Here is a 24,790-nt window from a genome sequence, read left to right as displayed (position 1 = left end):
TTGTTAACTTGTCTCTCTATTTAAAATATCAATTATAAAGAAACCCATTGGATCATCCGCTCATTCACCGGATGCAAATCTGTTGGATGTTGGGTTGGATGTGGATGTCAAACTTGAAATCCATCATGTATTGGATTGGATGCGGATGAGGCTAACATCTATCCAATTTGGACCATGCTCACCCCTGTCAACAAGTGATTTTGACATTTACTCAATTTGGATGCGGATGTAGTGGTTAGTAAGCTGTTTGATATTCACTCAAGTCCACAAATGTTTCTTCATTAACTAGTAACGTCAGGGTCATGCAGAATACAAGCGAAACAAATTACAACCGCTAGGTTGATTGGGGTAATATTTATGCTATACAAAGAATCCAAACCAATCTCTAAAATGTACTGTTCTTTAGTACTCCAGTGATACACTGATCTGAGTTGCTGACAATCTACAGCAATTTACTCACGTGTTATCATCCGCGACTGAAATGGAGCCCTTGCAATATCAACAAATGTTGAATATTCCTTGTGCATGGGCTGCTTCCATGGCTCCCCATCCATTTGCATGTAGCCTTTCTTCCAATCTCCACCCCTCACTTCCATTCTAATAGCTGCTGCCTGGAAAACATTCATGAAAATTGTTTCAGAAAAAGGCACCAATTGTCGTACTTGCACCTGTTTCACCGCAAAATTATTCAACTAAAAACATCATCTTTCTTCATCGGAATCACGAAGACATATACGTATATGATTACGGTACCTGGGCAATGTGCTTGGCAGAGATAAGTTCAACCATAACAAATGATGCATGCCAACCTTCCTTTAAACCAAATATTTCTAGAAGTCCGTCATCAGCATGAGCCTCAACGAACCCTCTCTGCAAAAAATTAATGGCGGGGATAAATTTCAGAAATTTTTTATATGATATAGAACTCAAGCTAATAGATATAAATAGACAGGACGAAAGATTGATACCATATAAATTTATTTCTTAGTATTCTCGCTTACTTGGTGAAAACAAAATAATATTGAGAGAAAGAAGAGCATACATAAAGCTTTCAAATGAGTCAAATGACTTCAGATGATGAAATGTTCCTTATATACGGTGCGCAATGCAATTGTATTTGCAGTGTGCAGACAACTGACCTTTTCGAGATACTGGGGTTTCAGATTACCCCATGGATTCCTTCCACCTCCATAGTTATGAAGATTCAAACAAACAATGGACCTAACACTGATGGAAATAAGAAAATTTGTGAATTCACCTAAAATGGGAAAAACATTAAAGAATATTCGACTAACAGAACGTAGCAATATTAACACTACAAAGATTTTCTCTTTATCAATAATAACAACGATTTTGCCTCTAGAAGATTTGAATTAGTGTTATCATATAAGAAATTACAGCACGTAAATATAAATACTGCACAAAATGGACGCACGGTCTATCCACTAGTAGAAGTAAGGGCATCCATCAAGCTAAAGACGATGAGTTACCAAAAGAATATGTGGAATTGCCATCAGATCTCTATATTTTCAATCAAACAAATGCTTTGTAAACAGGTAAAATCACCTTGAAGGAACTCGGACCTGCTCCCAGTCTGAGCAATTCACCTTTTTTATATACAGCCTTACGATGTTTTTAAGTCCCCTGCATGCATTAAAATTTGTGAATAGATAGTAACATGGAATAATTAGTAAGTAAGCATTGACATTTTAAATTCCAATACTCGCATCATAAACGGCATATTTTTCTGGAATAGCGTTTCATACTCACCTACAGAATGAATTGTTTCTTCGTACTTAATAAGTTTTTTTTGTAGACAAAGTATATCAGATTTTGGAACTGGTATAAGGTAACATAAACTTAAATGTATGCCTTTTCAATGTCTAAGTATGCTAGACTAGTTACAAGGTTACACTCCTCAGTATAGCATGAGTGCATGACCACATCCCTAAATTGAAGCTAATGCAACTAAAAGCAGAAATAAAAAAGAGTGTACAAAAAAGAATGAGAACAGCCTTCAAATTTAAAAGGAAAAGCTTGCGGTGTTTGAACTATGCTTTGAAAACAGAACATGTATAAGCTGAGATACAGACATGATCTGAAGTTAATAAAGAAATAATATAGCCCAGTCTAACAATTCTTTCAAGTAGTAAAAATGCACATACGAAAGAGTTTTACTGAGTAAGAGAGGTTAAGATTTAAAACTTAAAGATACAAACTACCCAAAAGCAAAAAGAAAAAAATATAGTTGTCATAGATTGATCTTACCTTAAATTCGGGGTACTCATACAAGGGGTGCAGAACCACCCCTGGGTGCAACTGTACGAGGAGTAAATTATCTGTTGATGAGGAAACATTCAATTATTCTAAAATATTTCTAGGCTAGGATTCATTAATCAAAATGATTTTGTTTAACATATTCAGTAATATAAGAGTGCTGTGAAACCCTTCCGTAAGGTGGGAGTGGGACTACAAGCATCCTACTGTGCAACATCTAAATGATCGATATATATATGTGCATATGTATATATTTACATACAGTTCCACTCTTATAGAGCTACAAAATTAGGCAGCATGCTATACAAACAATGATCAAAAGAATCATTTCAAGGATTAAAAGCCATCCAACCGAACCTTATTTGCTACCGGTCCTTGTGCCAAGTAAGGATTCTGATTGCGTAAACTGTGGAATCCATAAGCAACTTGGGCATCCATTCCTGTACAGAACACATTTTGAAACACAGGTTAATATATGACACCTATAGGTAGATAAACATATAAAATTTACTAGCTGACCAAGGATATTGTATGCTCGGATATGGAATGGTATCTTCATCCCGGAAACTCTGCAACCAAAGTGCAACTTCCCCCTGCTATACCCGAGCCCAGAAGCTAAATATGGCAACTGGTCCCTTTGAGCAAATATTCTTAAGATTCCAGACTTGGAATTGGCCATGTAGCAGTTCCATAAGCCAATTAAAAAAAAAGAAAAAAAAACTGAGACACTTAGGAGATTCAAAAACATACCTACACTGAAGTAATTATAAAACACACCCTCAAAACTAGAAGTCTTTTCGGGCAACCCGTCCATATCCTGTAATCAAATGACACCATAAATTTCCATTGAATGAAAAAACACATCAGGATACGTAACAATTAATATTAAGAGCAGAGGCCAATGAGAGGAAACACCCTCTCTCTTAAAAGTCTATGCAGCCTTCCTAGATTCCTACTGTTGTATCCCTTTCTAAAATATGTAACACAACTAGAAATATCTAATGAAGCCTAAATTAAAAAGTCAACAAACAATCACTATAACAACTAAAATCAGAAATTTAGAAACTCATTTGCCAGTATAATCAGATAAATGAACCAAAACAAAGAAATAATTATAGGTACCTGACTATGAGTATAATCTTCTGTATACCTCAAACAATGAGGAAGCTCTAAAGTATCTCCAGCTGGCATTGTGACAACGACATTCCAACTGCAACAATATGAAAATAGACTTTCAGAATGCTACAGAGACTCCCAAGTTTTTGCAAATTTTGATAAGTTCCCTTAACTACTGAAAGACCCAACAAGACTACAGAATTAAATATCTCAATTTAAAGTACTAAAGCCTACGAAAGATTCGTTGGAATTAAGAACTCAACATCAGTAAATATTTTGCAGATTAGCCTCAAAGTGTAATTGTGGAACATAAGTCGTTTGTAGCTAATATAGGTACCAATCAAGTTCTACAAAGCCAAGAAAGTAGAAACATCATAAAATGCCACTACCCATTTTCCCTACCGTGAAAATGTATAAATCTACCCTGTAATAATACAGTTGATGCTTACCTATCAAGACGGCTAATGGGAGCCGTAATAGCTTCATTCAGGGTTCTCTTGATGGTTGACTTCCATGGAAAAGGAAAAGAACCACCCTAATAAAATCAAAAGTAAAGCGTCAAATAAAATATTCAGATGACTATTACCAAACTGTAAAATCCAGAAAATAAATTCTTACCCAGTTAAAAGTCCTCGAAAGGTCATTGCCCGTACCAAGGGGAATAATTCCTGTAGGAGGAACTGGCTCCCTGTTCTGTTTTAAGAGTTCTGTAAGATTCCCTAGTACCCAACCCACCGTCCCGTCGCCTCCTGCAACCTGCAAATAAGATTTTAAAATTTTCTCGACAAAAACATATTCTCTAACAAACATTACAAATCCACTGCTCAAACAAAAAATTTATCAGAAAAAAACAATATGAATTTCATCACAGCTCTGTGACATCTCTGTTTATGTTTTAGCATATGAATTGAATAACCAAGAGATTAAGGGATTAAAGAACATACTATGATCCTCAACTTCTCACGAGTCTCTTTTGCATTGAGGTCACCGCAACTAGCTAAGTTCTCCAGGCAGGCCAATCCATAATGGACAAATTCATGAGGCTTAACAACCGAGAGATCAAAAACCTGCATTACATAGAAAACTCATAAGCCTCGCAATTTAAGTTTATGAATGTGCTCGATTTAATTACAATAATAAAGACAGGTAACCTGCATTTAAATAGAGATTAAGACGATTAAACAGAACTCTGAACTAATTACTGATTCCGGTGAACTATATACTTTAAATATCAATGTAGAATTTATATCGATAAACAGAAACAGCATACATGACTTGGTAGTTCTACAGAAATAAAATAGTGACGGAATTCAAGGTTAATAACTTGTAAAGAACAACATGTTTTGCTGGTCATCTGGCTGATGAAGGACCACAGTAAAGCACTGAATTGCTTCTGAGTTTCTCAATTCAACCACCTTTGTGAGTAAATGCTTGAATGCTGATTTGTCCTCTTTCAAAACCTTTTTAGTCTATTTATCCAATCCTTTCCCATTCTCTATGGTTCCTAAAGACAAACTAGTATTCTCAATTAGATTCTAACACCTTCTCTTCAATCAATTTCTAAAATGAAAATGTCATTTGAACCACAAATACCACCGCAAACCTAGCAGCAACACATCCAACCCGTATAGTGTGGTGTCCACTAGCCCCGGACAACCACATATTTAGGACCTCAGCTGCCGCCACTCGCCTTGTTGTCCTGATTGCAATTAGCTTAAGTTTCTGAGTTGAGAACCCAAATCTGAAATCGGAAACCTTGAAATATCTCTTTCACTCTAACAAGATTACTTCATTTTTAGTAGTATTACAATCAGGTAAGAGTTCAATTTTCACACTTCTAAAGCGAACCCATATATATAATTCTTTATATATTCTCCCCAATTGTAAAGAAAGTGTTCAACTTTTCACTGCTGAGCAAACCCAAATCTGGGATTCTCTGTGTCTTCATCAGAATAACCCATAAAAAATAAAAATAAATTAAAACTGCAAAATTTAAAAGAGAAAATTGACCTGTTCTTTGCTGATAAATTCTTGAAGTATTTGTTGAAGAGCAGAACCTTTTCTTCCACCACTTTTAGAGTTGACAAAAACAACCATAGGTGCTTCAGGAACTTCATTTTTATCATCATCAGCAGCAGCATTTTCTTGAAACCCAACATTAGGATTTTTGGTTTGAATAGCTTCACACATAGCAACTCTAAGATATTTAGGAATCAAAATCTTGCGTTTTAGTTCTTCTTCATCAATTACACTAACTCCATTTAAACCACATCCTATTGAATCAATTAATGACGATCTTGATGTTATCCTTGTTTTTGATTCATCAATCATAGCTGATGATGCCATATGTTCTACTTATTTCTAATTTAGATAGAAAACCAACGTCTTAACAGAATCTCACTTAGACCAATCAAAGATGGTCTAAGTGAGCAGATCAAAAGTAAATCTTGGTGAAGTGTGAGCAGCCAGCTAAGATTACCAGTTGAAAACTAAAACAAGCACCTCTTAGGGCATCTCTTCAATTAGTGGTGGTGGACAATTGAGAGAGACAATTGCGACGAGTTGACCCCACTCGGAATATTTCATTTTTATAAGAATATTTCATTGGTTTCGCAGGTCAGCGTCTCCTGATTCCTGAGAAGAGTATGCACATACACTTTCTACTAGGATATTTACACGAGTATATTCAAGTAGCTCAATTAATTTATTGCAAACGCCTAGAGCACTCACACAGGTTTTAGACACTTTTTTCTGAAAAATGTTTCAGTGATTTTTGGAAACGTATCGTGTTTAGGAACTTTTGCAAAGTGGAATGTTGTTTCTCATTTTGAGATCCAACGACAAAAAACAAAAAAAAAAAACAAAAAAAAAAAAGAAAATAGTTAGGGAGTGTTTGATACCGTAAAAAGGAAAGTGTATCGTATGGAATTAATATTTTGTGGGAGTCGTGGAAAATTTTCCATGGAAATTAAGTTAAAGAGTATATTTTAGACCATATTTATTTATAAGTGGACTCATAATTTCATGAAAACACGTTATTTTCATGAGTGGATGGTTAATTCTATGGAATTAACTCCTATCAAATACAACTGTAAGATTTGGTCATTCTGGAATGAAAGCAATACGAGCAGTTCCTACTATAACAGTCAAAATATCAAATTTTCTAAAGTCAGTTGGATGGGCATATTCGTATTTCCATTATGACAAAAGCTATTTAACAACAAATGATCTGGCTCGCGGTTGAAGTTTTGTCGCGGGAAAACTCGAGCCGCCCAACGACAAAACTTTAGCCATGCGTCTTATCTTATGTCGTTGTCGGCTATGTTTCTCAGTGGCTCTTTCTTCTTCAGTATAAATTACTCATTGTTTTACTCTCTCAAATTACACTTTTCTTATACAATCAATTTCCAATCAATTATGCTCAATTTAATTTTCACAACCATGAATCGTGATATTGATTCTTCTGAAGGAGATATGAAAATAGAAAATAAAATATACGATAAAGAGTAATAAACGTATTTGTAAATTTTGCAACAATTAAATGAAGAGTCGGATGAGGCTAGAGGAACGTAAAACAATATGTTGCAATTACAATCATGGATAATACCTAGGTCTCTTGAGCCAAAATAAGTTTTCACAAGAAGATGAACCCATGAGAAACTTGATACTTGATTATTTTGTACATGAATATTTTCAGCGTCGATTCTGAATGGGATGAAACTTGCTTCAAAAGATTATTCTTGAGTTTTGTCAGGTGCAACTTCTATTTAATTATCATATGATGCATGAAATATATGAAGATTTAGTCATGATTCATGAACAATAGATCATTGCAGCTATCCGAATATTATGTTGTGGGAAAACCAATAGCATTCAAGTATTTTGCAAAGTTGTGCGGAAAAATAGTCAACCATTTTGGTTCACATTGGCTATTCCTTAGATAGATGTTGACGGAATTACTACGTAAAACACAAATAGAAGTTTTCCAAGAATGCTAGGTAGTCTTGATTGCGTTCACTGGATATGTGAAGGATGCCTTATCGAATGGCTGGTCAATATAAGGGTCATTACCTAAAACCAATTATAATTATGGAAGCTTCGGCTACTTATGATTATTTGATTTGGCATGTGTTTTTTCGGACTTCTAGGTCAAAACGACATTAATGTTTTGCATAAATCGTCATTGTCTAAGAATCTAAAGCAAGAATTGCTCATAGTTGTAAATTTCACCATTAATAATCACAACTCCTCTCAAGGGCACATCTGGTAGACAATATCAATCCATAATGGTCAACTTTAGTTCAAGCTTATAGTCGGACTAGCATGGGTCCCAATTCAAAGGACAAGAAGTATTATAGCATGCAACAGATCGCTTTGAGAAAAGATGTTGAATGCACATTTTGGATTTCTGAAAAGGAAGTTAGTCATTGTTTATGGGTCATGAAAAAAAAAATTATCATCAAGAGTGAAAAGACGAGGGTACCCAAATACACCACAATCTTTTAAATATCAACAAATAAGTTAGGTATCTTAGGTGATCGTCTATGGACAGAGTCGAGATAATACAACTTAAGTCTTATACCTTGTGTGATTGTTTATGGACAAGGTCGAAACAATATGATAACAAGATATTTACTTGCCAATAGTTACGGTAACAACCGATTACCTATTAGGGTCAATGTCAAGTAATTCGGATTAACGTATGTATGTAATTTACTTAATTAAAATAACAATTATAATGCGAAAAACAAAGTAAATGACACAGCAAAATTTTGTTAACGAGGAAACCACAAATGCAGAAAACCCCCGGGACCTAGTCCAATTTTGAATACTCTCAGAATTAAGCCGCTATACAAAATATAATACCAACTTCGTATAGTTGAGACCAAGTATACTACCCCTAGATACTTATTTTCCTCAGTATCCCTGCGCCTTCGACTTCTAGATTCAAGCACGTGAATTACCAATTCTTTTGATCGTATTCCAAACAGTAAAGGATAAATCTGTTTGGTAACCACTCTAATCAATCTTGGTAATAAGATATTATTGAGTCATTCACAAAGGCTCTTCTGTTTAATCTAATAAACACCTTTGTTTGGTTAGATCAACATAAACTTTAATTACCGAAATAACCAAATTCTACATTTGCAATCAATTAATATAGAACTCAAAGAGTAACTATAAGGTGATGTCGATCTCACGCAACTAGCCAATCAAGTTTATCAAAGATAAACACGATTCTATTTGGATCCCAGACGATCAAGGTTTGTGCACATAATTCACAAGATACAAAAACTAATAAGAAATACTTCGCCGTCTTCTAATCTTCGTGTCTTCAATAATAAACTGCACAACACAATTTGAATTCTCTTGTGATCAGTTATACATAGAACGGAGTCTGTTAACAATGGATTATCACAAGATGTCTTTAGATCCCAAGATGGTTCTAAAGATCCCGTCAATACTTTGATCTAGTTTGAGTAAGTCTTATATATCATAAGAGAAGGTTCTCAAGAATAAACAAACTAGGTGCAATTAAAGTTTCAACAACCGTTAATCAATCAACTAATTGTAGACTAGAAATCAAGATATAAGTTTTTGAAAACGCGGGGGTACAACAACCACACACAATATTTCGTTCGACAATCTGTATGGACTAAACTCCAATACAATTCTGAGAGCACCAAGTACTGAGTCTCAATCAAGAAATATATTAAAGAGCTTTATCTCTTTCTCAACACAATCATTAAATCAACCAGATAGAAGCTCGTGAACCTGATTGTTATGACAATAACTCAGATGGTACCAAAGACCAATGTCTGAGTGTCAATCAAGTCTTATTCAACAAACAAGGTCGAATTTATCAATTATGATTGAACTACAGAAAACCTGTGATATTTCAATTATATAAATAAAATATAATGCAAAAAAGAAATAACATAGACACTAGAAATTTTTTTAACGAGGAAACCGCAAATGCAGAAAAACCTCGGGACCTAGTCCGGACTTGAACACCACACTGTATTAAGCCGCTACAGACTCTAGCCTACTACAAGTTAATTTCAGACTGGAATGTAGTTGTGCCCTAACCAAGTCTCACACCGACTAAGGTACGGTCGCGTTCCTTACGCCTCTTTGATGGTATTTCAAAAGTGATTGTAGTTGTAGTGGTAAAAAGGGGTCTTTTCAGACTTGTGAAGAAAACAATTTTTCTAGATTTAAATTAAACAGGAAAATAAATAAAATAGTTCAAACCTTTAGAGAAAATACCAAGACTAGGATTCCACCATTGACCAATTAAATAGTAAACTCTAAATAATATTCATGCAATTCTATCTTTAAAAATAATTCTAATATTTGCCTCAAATATATTTTTGAAGTAATAATTGTAATCACAAAGTATAAAACATCAAAAGTTTTTAAAACCCATCATGCTTCATCAACATAATTCACAACTATTCAATAAAAACTAATATTTCAAATTCAATTCCATGCAAATAATCAAATAATAATATTGCAATAAATAATAAAATTAGAATTATACCAATCAATATGGATCAATGGCTTCCTCCGTCGTCTCGGCTAATGGGTTTAGCTCCTCATCCCAAAAACATAATCATAAGATATATTCATGGCTAAAATAGGTGTTTTTATTGATATATATAAGATGAAACAGGAATTAGCAACGCTGTAGAAGTGTTACAGCGTCACTGTTACAAAGGGGTAAGTGTTTTTGAGACTGCTGTAAACCATAAGCCTTTACTGCTGTATAAGAATGATACTTGTTCTGCTTTTAAGACTGTCGAAGAACGACGAACTCTGCGAGTCTGTTCTTCGTCTTCTTCTTCCTCCTCGAGCAGCAGCAGCAGCAACAACAATACCTCCTGTAACTTCTTCTTCTCGTCTCTCGTGAACTCCCAACTCTCTCCTAAGGGTTTCTAAAACTTTCTAACCCTTCTATGACAAAAACCCAACTATATATAGCCTTCAGATTCCCTAGAAACTCGATCAAATTCGAGAATAAATCTCTGATTCTTCACGTGCAGTTTGAACAATAATTCCATCTGTCGATCTTTGTATGCGTCTTTTAGCTATTCTATTGCTCCCAAAATCTTCTCTGACTTGAACTCGACTAAATACATGGTTGTCCAGCGTAGAAAATCCCCCAAAAATCTCTCCCCAATCTTTGAAACTCAAAACAGAACACCGTGTCCTGTGAGGACTTTGATTACTTCTCCCGGCCATTCCAGCCCAATTGGTTGGGTCCAATTGATTGTACCAGGCCTGTTTAGTCATGTAGAGTCCATACGTACCAAATACAGCAATTGAATCTCCTAAAATCACGTCCGAAATTCGATCTCCAAATCTGCCCTCGCTGCATGCATTTTCCCGCCAAAACTTGTATTTGAATTATGAAGATGACCTCCCCTTATCCAGTTCCGGTCTCCCTTTAGCAGATGCCTGGAAATGGGTCACCCCTTAGTAATTAGGTTACCCCTTATACAAAGTGAGAGTCCGTATAGTAGTTTTCTCCCACGGACGCAAAAACCATTTTTTTAGCCAATTTCGCCGCAAAAGCTTATTTCTCCAAGAATACCTACAGGGACATAAAAAGCCATAATAAATATAAAATCGAGCAATAATAATATATACAATTGAGATTATATAAGACAAAAAAATATGCCTATCACTCTTGAAACTCGGAAGACCCTGCGCACACCTAGCCGACGTCCTTTACAGTCTAGAAGTTGTAACGACCCAAAGTCGAAGACTTATAAACAAATCTGTCTCCCACAGATAAGTTTATTCTATTTTTGCTTTCCCTCTTTAGATAAAGATCAAAGTGAACATGAAACACAACTGATAATCCGGTCTTACACTCTCGAAAAGCAGCTTAGAAATATTAGTCACCTCATAATAACCTAACTGATTAACATGAGAAGTTATTGCGGAATCACAAAAGTCTGAGACGAAGAAACTGTTGTGATTACTTTTTATATCTTACCTATCGGAGATAAATCTCGAGAAAACCTTAGAGATGATTAAACTCAATACGATAGAAAAAGTAAGAACAGGATACGCAACTACAAAGAAAATAGTTGGACCTGGCTTCACAAATCCCAAATGAAGTCTTTAAGGCGTTAACCGTAAAATGGTTTTCAGAAGAACTAGAAACCTAAGTTAATGGAGAATCGACTCTAGTTTGCAACTAGGACACACGGGAGTGTCGGGATTAGGTTTCCCAAATGCTAGAGTTCTCCCTTATATAGTCTTTCAAATCAGGGTTGCTTACAATCAAACCTAACATATTTAGTAACAAAGCAATTAACATCCATCGTTAGATGAACTCCTGATTTAAGATTCAACCTAAGTTTGCTTAGAAAATAAGTAATCAGTCTCCACGTTTAGATGGTATTAGCTTGATACACACAATTGAAATATATCTATATTTAGATACGTGTGAACCGTACCTAAACGTGTATAACAAGTTGGGTCAATAACAGTTAACCAAAGTTAGCCATATGAACACTTTTAGCTTAGCCATATTCATCTAACACTTCTAGATCAAATATGATAATCAATCAATCATGATAGATAATCAAATGAATCTAAATGTGCCTTAAGAGAGTTGTTCAAATGTTCACTATCTCATAGAAATATCCATGAATAATTTGAAGCATATTCGGTTTGGTTTGTAATTGTACAAAGTACTTATACAAGAACCAATTCATGAATATAATGCCACGGTTTGCAAAACAAGTTTGCATTCCTTAATTCATTAAAATTCCTGGGACTTTAGTTCGCAAACTGAGTTCGCAAACAAACATGAGTTCATGAGTATGACTTGTCATACTTTCCGATTTTAGAACCTAACCACTGTGTTCACAGACTGAGTATGCGAACCACAGTTCCGGACCTTGCCTAGTCTTGTCGTTCGCAAACACTGTTCACAAATAACAGTTCCGGACCTGTCACAGATAAACTCGTTCGCAAACAAGAGTTCCGGACATGAACTAGTACTTCAAAGTTTGCATACTAAGGATGTTTCAATGATTGAATGAGATTTTTAGAAATACTGCCAATGTCTGGATACTTCACAGTTTGCATACTAAGTACGCATACTGTGTTGTATCCAGACATTGGAAGTAGTTCTAAAACTCTCATTCAATCATTGAAACATCCTTAGAAGACGACAATGGTAATCTTACACATACCACTAACTTCAAGTAATTTTCAAATGATTATTTGATCAATACGAAACTTCCCAAGTTAACATCAAATGATTGTCTCACACAAATCATGTAAGATGTTCAAAGTGATTTTCGCATTATCATCTTGACTTAATATTTAGTTTCCAACAACGAATTCTTTACAACTAAACTTGTCAAGTAGATGATGAAGCTTACTAAGCTTTAAACTTGTATTTCGAGAGTTATATAAACGAGATAAACTAGACTCAAATTTTCAAATGTGTATAACACAAAGTCTATATAGCTATACGACTTAGTCTTATTAGAAGATAGAATTGAATAGACTTCTGAGTGATAGATAAGTTTCAGTCTCCACATACCTTTTGTCGTCGAAGTTCCTCTAAGCTCTTCAGTAGATCTTCTTCTTCAATTGGTGAGCGTCGTGAAGTCTAAAGCTCAACTACACACTTTTATCCTAATCCGAGACATAAATATGAGTAGACTAGAAATCAAATATATAGTTTTGATCAACTAAACTTGAAAAACACGATTGAGATAGCAATGCTTGCGAGTTCGACCGAGCAGTGCTCTAACAGTTTTGACAAATAAATTTGACAACAAGCTTGAGATAGCAACACTTGTGAGTTCGACCGAGCAATGCTCTAACATTTTCCACAGGCGATAAACCTTCATGTGAACCTTGGTTTTTTTTGACATGAGTGTGGAGCAGTCTTTTTACAGAAGGAATTATCAACTCATTTTTCATGACATATCGAGTTGACATATTTTTTCTAGGATAATTCTTTTAACACTTTCACAAGAGTATTTTGAAGTAGCACTAATTTCTTGTCAATTGACTGAAAGTTATACTCCTTATGATCTTCCATTTGAGATTGATTTGGAGCTCCCATTGAACCATATTTCAGATGATCAACAGTAGTAGTAGATGAAGAAATTACAAGATTACTTTCTGACTTAATGATTCTAGCAGTTTGTAAACCTATATCAAGAAAATCATGATCTATTTCAGATGTGGAAAAATTAGGCTTGTTATTACCATGTAAGAAAGTCGTGCAACGACTTTTTGTTTCTGAAAAGAAGAAATTATAATCGATACATTAGTCAGAGTCTTATCCTGGCACTCTTGTTCTTAAGTAAGAGTTTTATCAATAATTTTACTTTAAGCAGCACTACACCAAATCCTGGTTTTTGTAACGCCACAATTTTTTGATGTGCAACGGATATAGACGTTGCAGATAGAGCAACTGAAATATATGTCGCACAATAAAATATCGGTTGCACCTTTTGTAAATTAACTCATAATAATAGAACGTAATTCGTGCAACGTTGATATAGTTTGTGATCCTACGGTTATTCTAAATAGTGTTATTTTCAAGGGTTTTTATATAGTTATATGTTTTTATTTTCTTTTTTTGTTTCTTATCTTCCTCGGTTCCTCCTACACTCCGTTTCTTATCTTCTTCCCACTCTCCCTCCTGAAAATCTCATAGATCCAATCTCGTCTCTCACAGATCAAAGATTAATCATAAGCCCATCTCAAAATCAAAACCCATGTATCAGATTTCACTGAGACAATCGCTTCGATTTCCCCAAGTTCCATTCTTTCTCTAGAACTTCTATTTACAGAATCAAAGTGTTAGAGCATATCTCGGTTGAACCCATCAAGCGTTGGTATGTCAAGTCTGGTTGTCATATTTTAGTGAATAAAAATTCATTTTAATAGTCGCTTGATTATGTACTAGAGTCAACTTCGTATAGGTTAGCTTGAAAGTATTAGGATATGAGACATTACAAGTATTGCGAAGACTTGAAGAAGTGAAGAAGTAAGAAGCTACAACGACAACATCATCCTTCCACTTGAGGTTAGTGATATTTGACTTGAACTGTTTCATTCCCTAACGTATCTTTCAAGTCGTGCATATTGAAAACAAAACTGCGAAGCACGAATACTCTAGATAGACATAGTATTAAGGAATACAATATGAAGTTTATTGCTTAACCATTAAACTTTGTAGATAAGACATCGACATAATCGTTTAAACGTTATTGTGATTATGTATGGGTATGAGGTGAGGATTTCATCCTAGGAAACAATGTTTTACATGTGTTTTAAGGAAGTAAGTTCATAAACTTGTATATGAATCGAAAAGGAAATCGCCAGGCGTTATTGGGATTGTTATTCATTGCATATCTTGTGAACAACCAATATGTGTGATTTAGTATAACAGCTCATGACTTGTTTGTGTTCTTGATAAAACTATTCACAAAAGCCCGACTTATGTATTGGTATGACTTTTATTAGTGAAACCAATCTTAAGTAATCACTTGAGATGATATGATCGAGTTTGTGATTGTGTATGACCGAATCTGGGTAAAGGGGAACCAATCCTAGTAAGAGGTGCAACACATCACAAAGGGGAATCGATCCTTGTATGAGGTGCAGCAAATTTGTAGCAGAAAGGGGAACCGATCCTACGGACATGTGCAACACGTTTTTAGGCAAAGGGTAACCGATCCTATGGACATGTGCAACACATATAAGTTGTATACCATATATATGTGGGGTACCGATCCTAGTACCTAGTCAACCGAATTTTGGAAAGCTAGTGTGACTATGCACAATACTCACATGGAGGTAGAACCGAAACTTGTTTTGGTAGAACCGTTAAACCCATGATTTGTGATTGAGTGTTCTTGATCAATCACATAGTTCTTGAAAGTCAGATGAACCAATTCTAAACTTGTTTGGAAGTGTGGCAAATCGGTTTCAAGGTTGTAAGTATGAAAGAGGACTTACAAAGTAAGGATGTCGACATACTTTGAACACGTACAATAATGTTTATCTTTTATTGTTCAAAGTTATTCCTTAATAGCTAAAGTAAGAAAATCCCAGGATCGAAATATAAATAAGTCAAGAATCTTTTATTTAAGGTTGTTAATTTTATTTTGGGAAAATAAGAATTAGTAATGTGCATTTACTAGTTAAAGATTTTCCAAATAAATTTCGGTTAATATTTTGGACAGAGCATTTCCAGGAATTATGGAAACCGAATTTGGAATTTATTGCATATCTTGAGAATATTTTCGGTTTTGGAAATTCCTTGGTGTCCAAACTTCCTTGTCTACTTGAAGTTTGCATTTCTAGCAAACTAATCCTCCGTGACAGCAAACTTCCTCGGTTGTGTTGTTACTGGTGAAGCCGTCTATTCGGAGAGGAGAGTAACCTAATTAGGCGAAATCTCTTACGGCCGCAGTAGTCTTCTTTGAGATTGAGAAGCTCTATTAGTACCGTTGGTGGGAAACTAGATAATTACGGTTTATCTTGTGTTTTCGATTTATTTGATTGACTAACGGTGGTTGAACTTTGATTGCACCTAGTTTGTTTATGCTTGAGAATCTTTTCTTCTGATATAAGATTCACTCAAACTAGATCGAAGTTTCGACAGGGATCTTTAGACTGTTGTTAGTGCTAAAGACGATCTTGTGATAATCCATTGTTAACAGACTCCGTTCTGTGCGTGATTGATCACAATAGATTCAAGTTGTTGTGTGTAGGTGTTTATTGAAGATCTAAGAAGATTTGAAGACAAAGAAGATATTGAAGATTTCTGATTTGGGGTTCATAATCTTTGGTGTGCACAATACTTGTTTCGGTATAAGAGGATCCAATTATAATCGGTTTATCCATGTAGTAGATTGGATTGATTAGTTGTGTAGATCGGCATCGATATAATTCTTTGTGATTAAAAGTATTGATTGCAAAATCTTAACAATTACCTTTGGTAGTTAAGAATAACATAGATCTAAGAACCTGATGAAGGAGTTTATTAAGATAAACAGAAGAGCCTTTGTCGAACTCACATCACTTGGTTGAAGAGAGTTGATACCAAACATATTTGTTGTTCCTTTAATGTTTGGAATACGAACCAAAGGAATTGTTCCAAGTACGTGACTTATTCATAAGTTGGAGGCGTGGGAATACAGACGGAACTAGGTGAACTATAGGTTTAGTTGCTTGGTCACAACTATACGAAGTTGGTTTAATTTTGTGTAGCGGCTTAATCCTGAAAGTATTCTATTCTGGACAAGGTCCCGGGGTTTTTCTGCATTTGCGGTGTAAAGACCCTCAAACTCGTCAATGCTATTAGACTAGTCAAGGAACGAATTAACTGATAACAACTCGATTAGTTTAACACGAACGTTAATCATTAGAAATTAATCTAACAACGATTTAGATACGAAACTAATATCGTTAGATAGATCTCGAACAGTTACGCAAAATAGACTACTCGAACATGTCAATCGGGTACCGGACAAAGAAGATATCGCTGGATTAGTATAAAGGGTAAAATCATCATTTCTCAAATAAACAGTTTTAATACACCTTAGACACGTACGTTGTGGCTGCCTTATCGAAGCAAGTGGGTGTCCTAGTATTTTCTTTGGTCTTATCATCAAAACCCGATAGAGAGAAGAATTCATTTCTCTTCTTTTCTTTTCTTCTTCGTTCTTCTTTCTTCTTCTTCTTCTCCTTTTCTTACTCTGTTCTTTTGCTGTTCGAGTTTTGAGTGATGATATGAGGTTTGAGGATCAAGGGAAGACGATACAAATCAAGCGGCGAGTTTTACTGGTGATGTTTATTAATAGATGATTTGGATTCAATGAAGTGGTGAAACAGAGAATCATAATTAGGGTTTTTGGATTTAGTTTTTGAGGTTTGTGGAATTGAGCGGTATATTGTGTTGCTGACAGATGAAGGTTAATAGGGTTGATAATTAATTGGAATTGTAGAATCGTTTTGGTGTTTGAATCAAACAATTAGGGTTTCGAATTCGTGATGATTAAGAAGAAATTAAAGGTAGGGTTTTGATGAACATGAAGTGAAGAAGAAGTTCATGAGGTTAAACTGAGGATTCAGTTACTGAGAAGAATTTCAATTGAGAGAATTAGGGTTTCGGTTCTGTGAAAGAAAGAAATAGAAATTGGGGTTTCAGCAGAATTGGTTTAGTGAAGTGTCAATTCAGAGTAGGCTAATGGTTTGGTAAGTCTCTTTGATGCTTAATTTTGCTATTAGAAGTTGAATTGTTTAGATTGTAAATTTATGAATTTATGGATGATAAATTGAATGGTTGATTGAACTGGAATTATAGTGGTTTATGAATTACAAAGGTTTTGTATTGAAATAAGAATTATGGATGGTGTTATTGTTGAGATTTAGGTTGAGTGTGTGTTTCCAGAGTTGTTTGAATTGGTGGTGTTGTTGTTGTTGGGAGTATTGCAGGTGGTAGTGAAGTTATCTTTGTAGGTGGAGTTGATAACAAGAGATTGGTGCTGCAAGAAGTAGAATTAGGTACTACAAATGGTGATGTTGTTGTGACAGTAAAGTCACAATTGTTGTGGCTTAGAGAAGTTAAACTGAACTTGGTGGTGCTGTAATATAGAGAGTTGTTGTTTGAATGTTTGTGTGTGGGGAGTTAAAGTTGAAGCTAATGAGGCTAATGGAGGGAGCTTCAGTATTGTTGAACTGAAGTTGAATTGAGATTGAACATGGATGAGGTTGTTTGTGATGCTGGAGATATATGTTATGAAATGATGCCAATGCAGAGTTGCAGGTGAAGGAGTGATGTTAGATAGAGCTGGTCGAGTTGGGATTGGGTCATAGCTGGTACTGATGCTGTTGTGGTGATGTTCTTGTGTATCTGTTATGAAGTTATGAATTGTGAAGTGGTGTTGAACTCATTGTGTTGTGATAAGATGTGTTGGTACTCAACTGAAATGGATTAAAGCAGTCCATTATTTGGCTGCAGTTGATAGAATATGAATGTGCAGGTGGAGTGTAAAGGAATTGGGGTTATAGAGGTGGTGAGTTGAGATGAGGTACAATGTTACTTGAGATGAATGTATGTGTGTCTGAATTGAGAGAATAAGGTGAACTGAGAGTGAGTTGGTAGGCTAAAGAACAGTTAGATTGCTGTGAAAGCTTGGAACTGCAATTGCAGGTAGGCTTAAATTACAGTTGTATTGAATTATTGAATTCTATTTGAATGAATGAATGTTTGGTGATTGTATAGACTTATGTTCTTGAGTTTTAGTCCTGTTAATCATCCCTGTCAGTCTAGCTGACTTACCTGACTCGGGTTGTCTGATTGAGTTGAGTTAACTCAGTAAATCTTAATTCAACTCATTGAGTTGACTCGTTTGACCTTGAATCCTTTGACTTCGACCTGACTTTGGACGTTGACTGTTAGTTGATTCCGTTGACCATACGTTGACCGTTAGTTACTGTTAATCGACTCAGGAGGACTAGGCCTTAGATTAATGGGCCAGGATAGAGGACTCGGTCTTAGGACTAGTTTAATTAGTTAGAGGTTTTGGACCATTTATGGTCTTAACTTTATTTTAGGAAAATGAGAATTAGTAATGTGCATTTACTAGTTAAATATTTTCGGTCAATATTTTGGACAGAGCATTTCCAGGAATTATGGAAACCGAATTTGTGCTTTAATAAATATCTTGAGAATATTTTCAGTTTTGGAAATTCCTTGTTATCCAAACTTCTTTGTCTATAAATACTTGAAGTTTGCATTTCTAGCAACTAATCCTTCGTGATAACAAACTTCCTCGGTTGTGTTGTTACTGATGAATCCGCCTATTCGGAGAGGAGAGTAACCTAATTAGGCGAAATCTCTTACGGCCGTTCAGTTTAAAGTCTTCTTTGGGATTGAGAAGCTCTATTAGTACCATTAGTGGGAAACTAGATAATTACGGTTTATCTTGTGTTTTCGATTGATTTGATTGACTAACGATGGTTGAACTTTGGTTGCACCTAGTTTGTTTATGCTTGAGAATCTTCTCTTCTGATATAAGATTCACTCAAACTAGATCGAAGTTTGGACATGGATCTTAAGACTGTTGTTAGTGCTAAAGACGATCTTGTGATAATCCATTGTTAACAGACTCTGTTCTGTGTGTGATAGATCACAAGAGATTCAAGTTATTATGCGCAGGCGTTTATTGAAGATCTAAGAACATTTGAAGACAAAGAAGATATTGAAGATTTTTTATTTGGGGTTCATAATCTTTGGTGTGCACAATACTTGTTTCGGTATAAGAGGATCCAACTATAATCGGTTTTTCCTTGTGGTAGATTGGATTGATTAGTTGTGTAGATCGACATCAATACAATTCTTTGTGATTAAAAGTAACAAAATCTTAACAATTACTTCCGTAGTTGAGAATAAGATATATCCAAGAACCTGACGAAGGAGTTTATTGAGATAAACAGAAGAGCCTTTGTCGAACTCACATCACTTGGTTGAAGAGAGTTGCTACCAAACAGAATTGTTGTTCCTTTACTGTTTGGGATATGAAACAAAGGAATTGTTCCAAGTACGTGACTTATTCATAGGTCGGAAGCGTGGGAATACAGACGGAACTAGGTGAACTATAGGTTTAGTTGCTTGGTCTCAACTATACGAAGTTGGTTTAATTTTGTGTAGCGGCTTAATCCTGAGAGTATTCAATTCTGGACAAGGTCCCGGGGTTTTTCTGCATTTGCGGTTTCCTCGTTAACAAAATCTTGTTGTGTCATTTACTTTATATTTCCGCATTATAATTGTTTTATTATGATTAAAGTAAATTACACAATCGTTAATTTCCTATTTACTTGATAAGCTATCCTATTGTGTTTGGTTAAGTCCAAAACTTTTTAAGTAAACATACTTCATTGTTGTATTGTCTTGATCTCGTATTCATAGACGATCACACGAAGTGTGAAATGATTAGTTGCATTGTCTCGACTCAGTCCATAGACAATCACTTTCGGAGAAAGGACTTATAGGTAGGAAAAGTGTTAGCTTGATATATATTTGGGTACCCTCGCCTTTTCAATTTGTATTAGAGCAGGAAAACACGAAAAGATCTAACAATCTGTATTTGGTGCGATCCAACCTATAAGATATGAGTCAAAATAAGAAAAGCAACGCTAAACTTATGAAGAACTCAGTTAACGTATGTCAAGATAATGAGAATAATATCTCAGAGAAGGTCAATGGAAATTGGTCTCGAAAGTCTTTTCGAAAATCAAAGAAAAAGTCTAAGACTAATGACTTGATTGCTAGTCAGGTTACTGATCAGAAAAGAATGAGTCTGAAACTCACGAAACATGTTTTGGATCCGACTCCAATTCCTAGTGAACAATCGTCTGAAAAGAGATTTGATTCACTAGCCTGCCCAAGTTCCGGATTTCGAAAGATGTTGGAAAGATTTTTCAAACATGTTGGAAAATATTCAGAAAAGGGAAAGACCATTGACGGTCTAGATGATGTCACAGAACTTATTGTTCAACTAAATGTAAGAATATGTGAAGGAAAGCGAGAAACACTCAGTCTTCAAAATAATCTGGCAGATTATATGGAACAAAAACTGGCTTTATGCAATAAAGTTCATCAACAGACTACAGAGTGTGAAATTCTCACTCAATCGCTGGAACATTCACAGATAAGGAATAAAGTCCATATTGAGAAACTTCTTATTGTAACATGTCAAGAGGTATATCTAAACAGATGTTTAGAAAAACATTTCCAACAAGGAATGGATACCTTAAGAGGACATATAGAATGCCTCGAACAAGAGACATTAGCAAACTGTCGACTGGCAGATCTAGACCACACGGGTTCAAGTTCGAAGAACATACCATCCTGGGCACAAGATGTAATCGAGGATATTGCATCTCGCAATTTTACTAACAAAGAGGATGGGTTCAACACCCATGAAGAGGAACATGATGATGTTGAAGAAGGGAAAAGATCTCCTCAAGGGGTATTTGATGAGGAATATCCTCATCCAAGTGCTTAACTGCATTGGAATGTGCATCCTTACAATGCCAATGTTCTGATGTAAGGAAGCACACACACATATCTGGGCCATCTGTATCCTGTCAATAATCTCTTATTCAACATAGAGAGTTTACACAATCTTCATATAGATACAATTTTCTGGCTCTATGTGAAGAAAAGTTGTATTGCAAACAACTTGTGTAAAACATGATAAGTTTCCTAGTTAAAAGTATCTCTTGATACTGACCTAGAAAAATAATTTCTTTTTGAAGAAAGTTGTGAATGTGTAACACATTAGATGCGAAAATCCTTTCAAATCTTGTAAGAATTATTTATTTAAGGCTGATATTTATATTTGGTATGTGTTAAAGGTATTTTAAGTATATGTATTCAGCGTGTCTGAGAACTTATGCTAAAGGATGTATTCCCAAACCAGATTTCAAGCGAAACTTCTAAAAGCCTTGAGTGGAATGACTTCTAAGGAAACAGTTCATCTTGATGATACCTTCAAGAAATCTGGTTGTGAAGATATAGAAAATGAAAAGGAAGATGTCACTAATCTTCTTGTCCAAAACAGTTTGGATGCTAAGATTCATATTATCAATCTACGTCAAGTCCTCCTCAGTACTATTGAAACTCATCATAGACAAGCAGCACTACTAAGAACTGTTATCCGTAACCAAAGAAAGTTGATTAAACTTGGAATCAGTAACAGGGACTATGCTCAAAATATTAATCGAAAAGTTAACGCTTTAGCCTGTGAACATAATCAAGGTACTGTGTGCAGAATCCGTGATATCAGTCAAGATGTTGTTGATGAAGATCCTGAAAAATTTGAGGAAATTGAAGATGATCTTTGAAAGATCTGTTGAATAATAGACATCAATTTTTGATTTCTTTCAATGATTGTGTTAAGTCTATTATGAATAAAACTATTATAAATAAAATTATTTGATTTATAATTTTTCTTGTGATAGTTTTTGATTTACATAGCCTGTGCTTGTATGCTTTATTATTGCTATGGATGTTTATGCGATGTTTGATTTCAGTCTTAATTTCTCTCCAATTCTCTTAAAGTTTTTCTCCCTAATTTTCTTTCCTCCTAAATTTCTACCGGGTTCCCTCCCTCATTCTCAAGAATTAATTAGCTATTTATAACTCTTCTCAATTATCTATAACCGTATGATCAAATGATTTCAATCTAACAACTCAAATTAAAAACCTAAATATTCTTTCCTATTCAATTAATATTATTTCTCAAATTAATAATTATTCTAGCTCATTTTCCTAAATTATGAAAGATATCATTTTAATTCCTATGATTCTAGCTAGATGGGAAAGTCTTGAAGACAAAGCTAACAGTGGTGTTGACACTTCAAATTAGAGGGGTTGATGGATTTACGGGAATGTGGACATGGGTTACGGGGGAGCACAGTGGACCTTTGGTCTCCTAATGAGAGGATAGTGGATTAATGAAACGAACCTAAAGTCTAGTCACAGTATGCATGGCCCCAAATACTAGGTGGACTAGGGTGGTCGGATTATCAGGATAGCTCACATTCTGGGACTTAGTGAGACAAGTTTGTACGTGTTGCTTTTTCAGGGTCTAGTTATATCAATTATTAGGTGGTAGTCACGACCCAAATTTGCACTCATTTTGGACCTTAACACCGAGACCACTTCCGATACGATTTTGCGGCATACTCTCGTAATTGTGCAAAATTAGGGTGTCTACACCGTCCTCAGTCCATGAATATATATATAAGCTAAATCTGTGACGTTTTCTTCCCCTCGTAAGACCAATATCTGACCTATTTCGTCTAGCTATTTTCTCACCCTCAATAGGTAACCCGTTGTCGGCTCTGATACTATTTGTAATGACCTGTTGAGGGTGAGAAAGTATTATTTGTAATGACCTGACCCTCCACTGATATTGTACCCACTTAACCACTGTGGTCATCGACAGTGTGGGGTTTTTGACGGGCACCTCTGCGGTAATCCAGCAGCACCTTCCCTAGAAATCACTCATATTGTGACTACTCTCGGCCGAACACGCTTAACTGAGAAGTTTTTTCCACAAGTCAATCAAGTGAACTCGTCAGGCCTAGGTGTTAAGAAAGGAAAAACCATTACATATATTCTTATCAGGGAACCCTACCTGCCGAATCGGGGTATTACAAATGTGTTTGTTGATGTCGATACGTCTTCAGGTTTTTCGGAGTAGCACGAGCGATTCTCATTTCTATTGCTCCTAGTCTAACCCAATGAAGTTGACCCTGGTAATCAATCAAGCAACTTCGAGTTTTGAAACTAAAATATGATAACCAAACTTGACATACTAACGCTTGGTGGGTTCAACCGAGCAATGCTCTAACACACTTTAATTCTCAAAGTGGTTGCCATAATTGTCTTCTACGTGCCTAAAACAATAAAGAGTAATAACAAAGAAAAATACGACTCAAAGGTGCTACCACATCGTTATTAGTGAATCCAAAATGTAAAGATTCGATTTAAGTATCAACACTTCTTATGTAGCACTAATTGTTCCCGCTTGTATCTACCCAAGCAAGAGGAGAGAACATGATTCATGGGAACAACTTACATTAACAAGCTAAGATGTTCATGCGCTTAGATAAATCTATCTAATCATGATGTTGGTTTTCAAACTAAGGTTACTTTTGGGAGGTTTATCGAATTCAAGGTTTCTCAATAACTTATCGTACAAATATTTTGGGAAACGTAGTTCATCTAAGTATATCATATCACAATTTTTTCTCATGGTTATTGTCTTTCAAAAGGAAATCTTTCATGTCTTATATCTAAGGACGTTTCACCTTAATACAAGACTTGCACCTTGCAAAATTTATTTCCGATTTCAAAACCGTGTGATAACTTGTTGTTGAAAATTGGTAGAAGGTTCTGGAACTAGATATTCTCTCCTTGTTTTGGTTGTTAAGTAAAATTCATCACTACTATAAATAATGATCAAGATCGATGAATATTCAACATTAAAGTAAAATTAGAAACAAAGGCTCTATCATTCACTGCTCAGTGTTTTAGACATTTCAATTTTTATTACTGCATTCGACATTTTTTCCCCAAGAATATATTTCTTTAATCTGAAAATTTTCAAGCTCATTTGACATACTATTGAGTTAACCATACGTTTGTTCATTCATTCCAATTTTGTTTTTATGAGAGAAAATTTCAACTCCAACTGTTAAAATAGTAGAATCGATTAAATATTTTTGATAATTTTTTGCTCTGTATCAATTGATCATAAGAAATGCGAAGACACAATTGACACTCCGAGATGCTCTTTTATTCAATTTGTGGTTTGCGTATGTA

At 35.2% G+C, this 24,790-nt stretch overlaps 1 protein-coding gene across 1 annotated transcript; it reads right to left on the bottom strand.

Annotated features, from left to right (window-relative positions):
- Nucleotides 1-257: 257 nt before the first annotated feature.
- Nucleotides 258-5,931, bottom strand: LOC113297757 (diacylglycerol kinase 7-like). The gene is made up of 12 exons (XM_026546332.1): nucleotides 5,404-5,931; nucleotides 4,338-4,460; nucleotides 4,012-4,149; nucleotides 3,843-3,928; nucleotides 3,400-3,487; nucleotides 3,028-3,094; nucleotides 2,635-2,717; nucleotides 2,269-2,339; nucleotides 1,567-1,644; nucleotides 1,140-1,227; nucleotides 754-870; nucleotides 258-611 (listed from the first exon to the last, which is right to left on the bottom strand). Exons 1-12 carry the CDS (start codon nucleotides 5,737-5,739, stop codon nucleotides 453-455), a joined length of 1,434 nt encoding a protein of 477 aa, XP_026402117.1. The 5' UTR covers nucleotides 5,740-5,931; the 3' UTR covers nucleotides 258-452.
- Between the last annotated feature and the right edge of the window lie 18,859 nt (nucleotides 5,932-24,790).

The sequence above is a fragment of the Papaver somniferum genome, chromosome 7 (genome assembly GCF_003573695.1).
Source record: "Papaver somniferum cultivar HN1 chromosome 7, ASM357369v1, whole genome shotgun sequence".
Lineage (NCBI taxonomy): Eukaryota > Viridiplantae > Streptophyta > Magnoliopsida > Ranunculales > Papaveraceae > Papaver > Papaver somniferum.
Note: the sequence above shows the minus strand (reverse complement) of the source record. Positions and strands in the feature narration are given on the sequence as shown.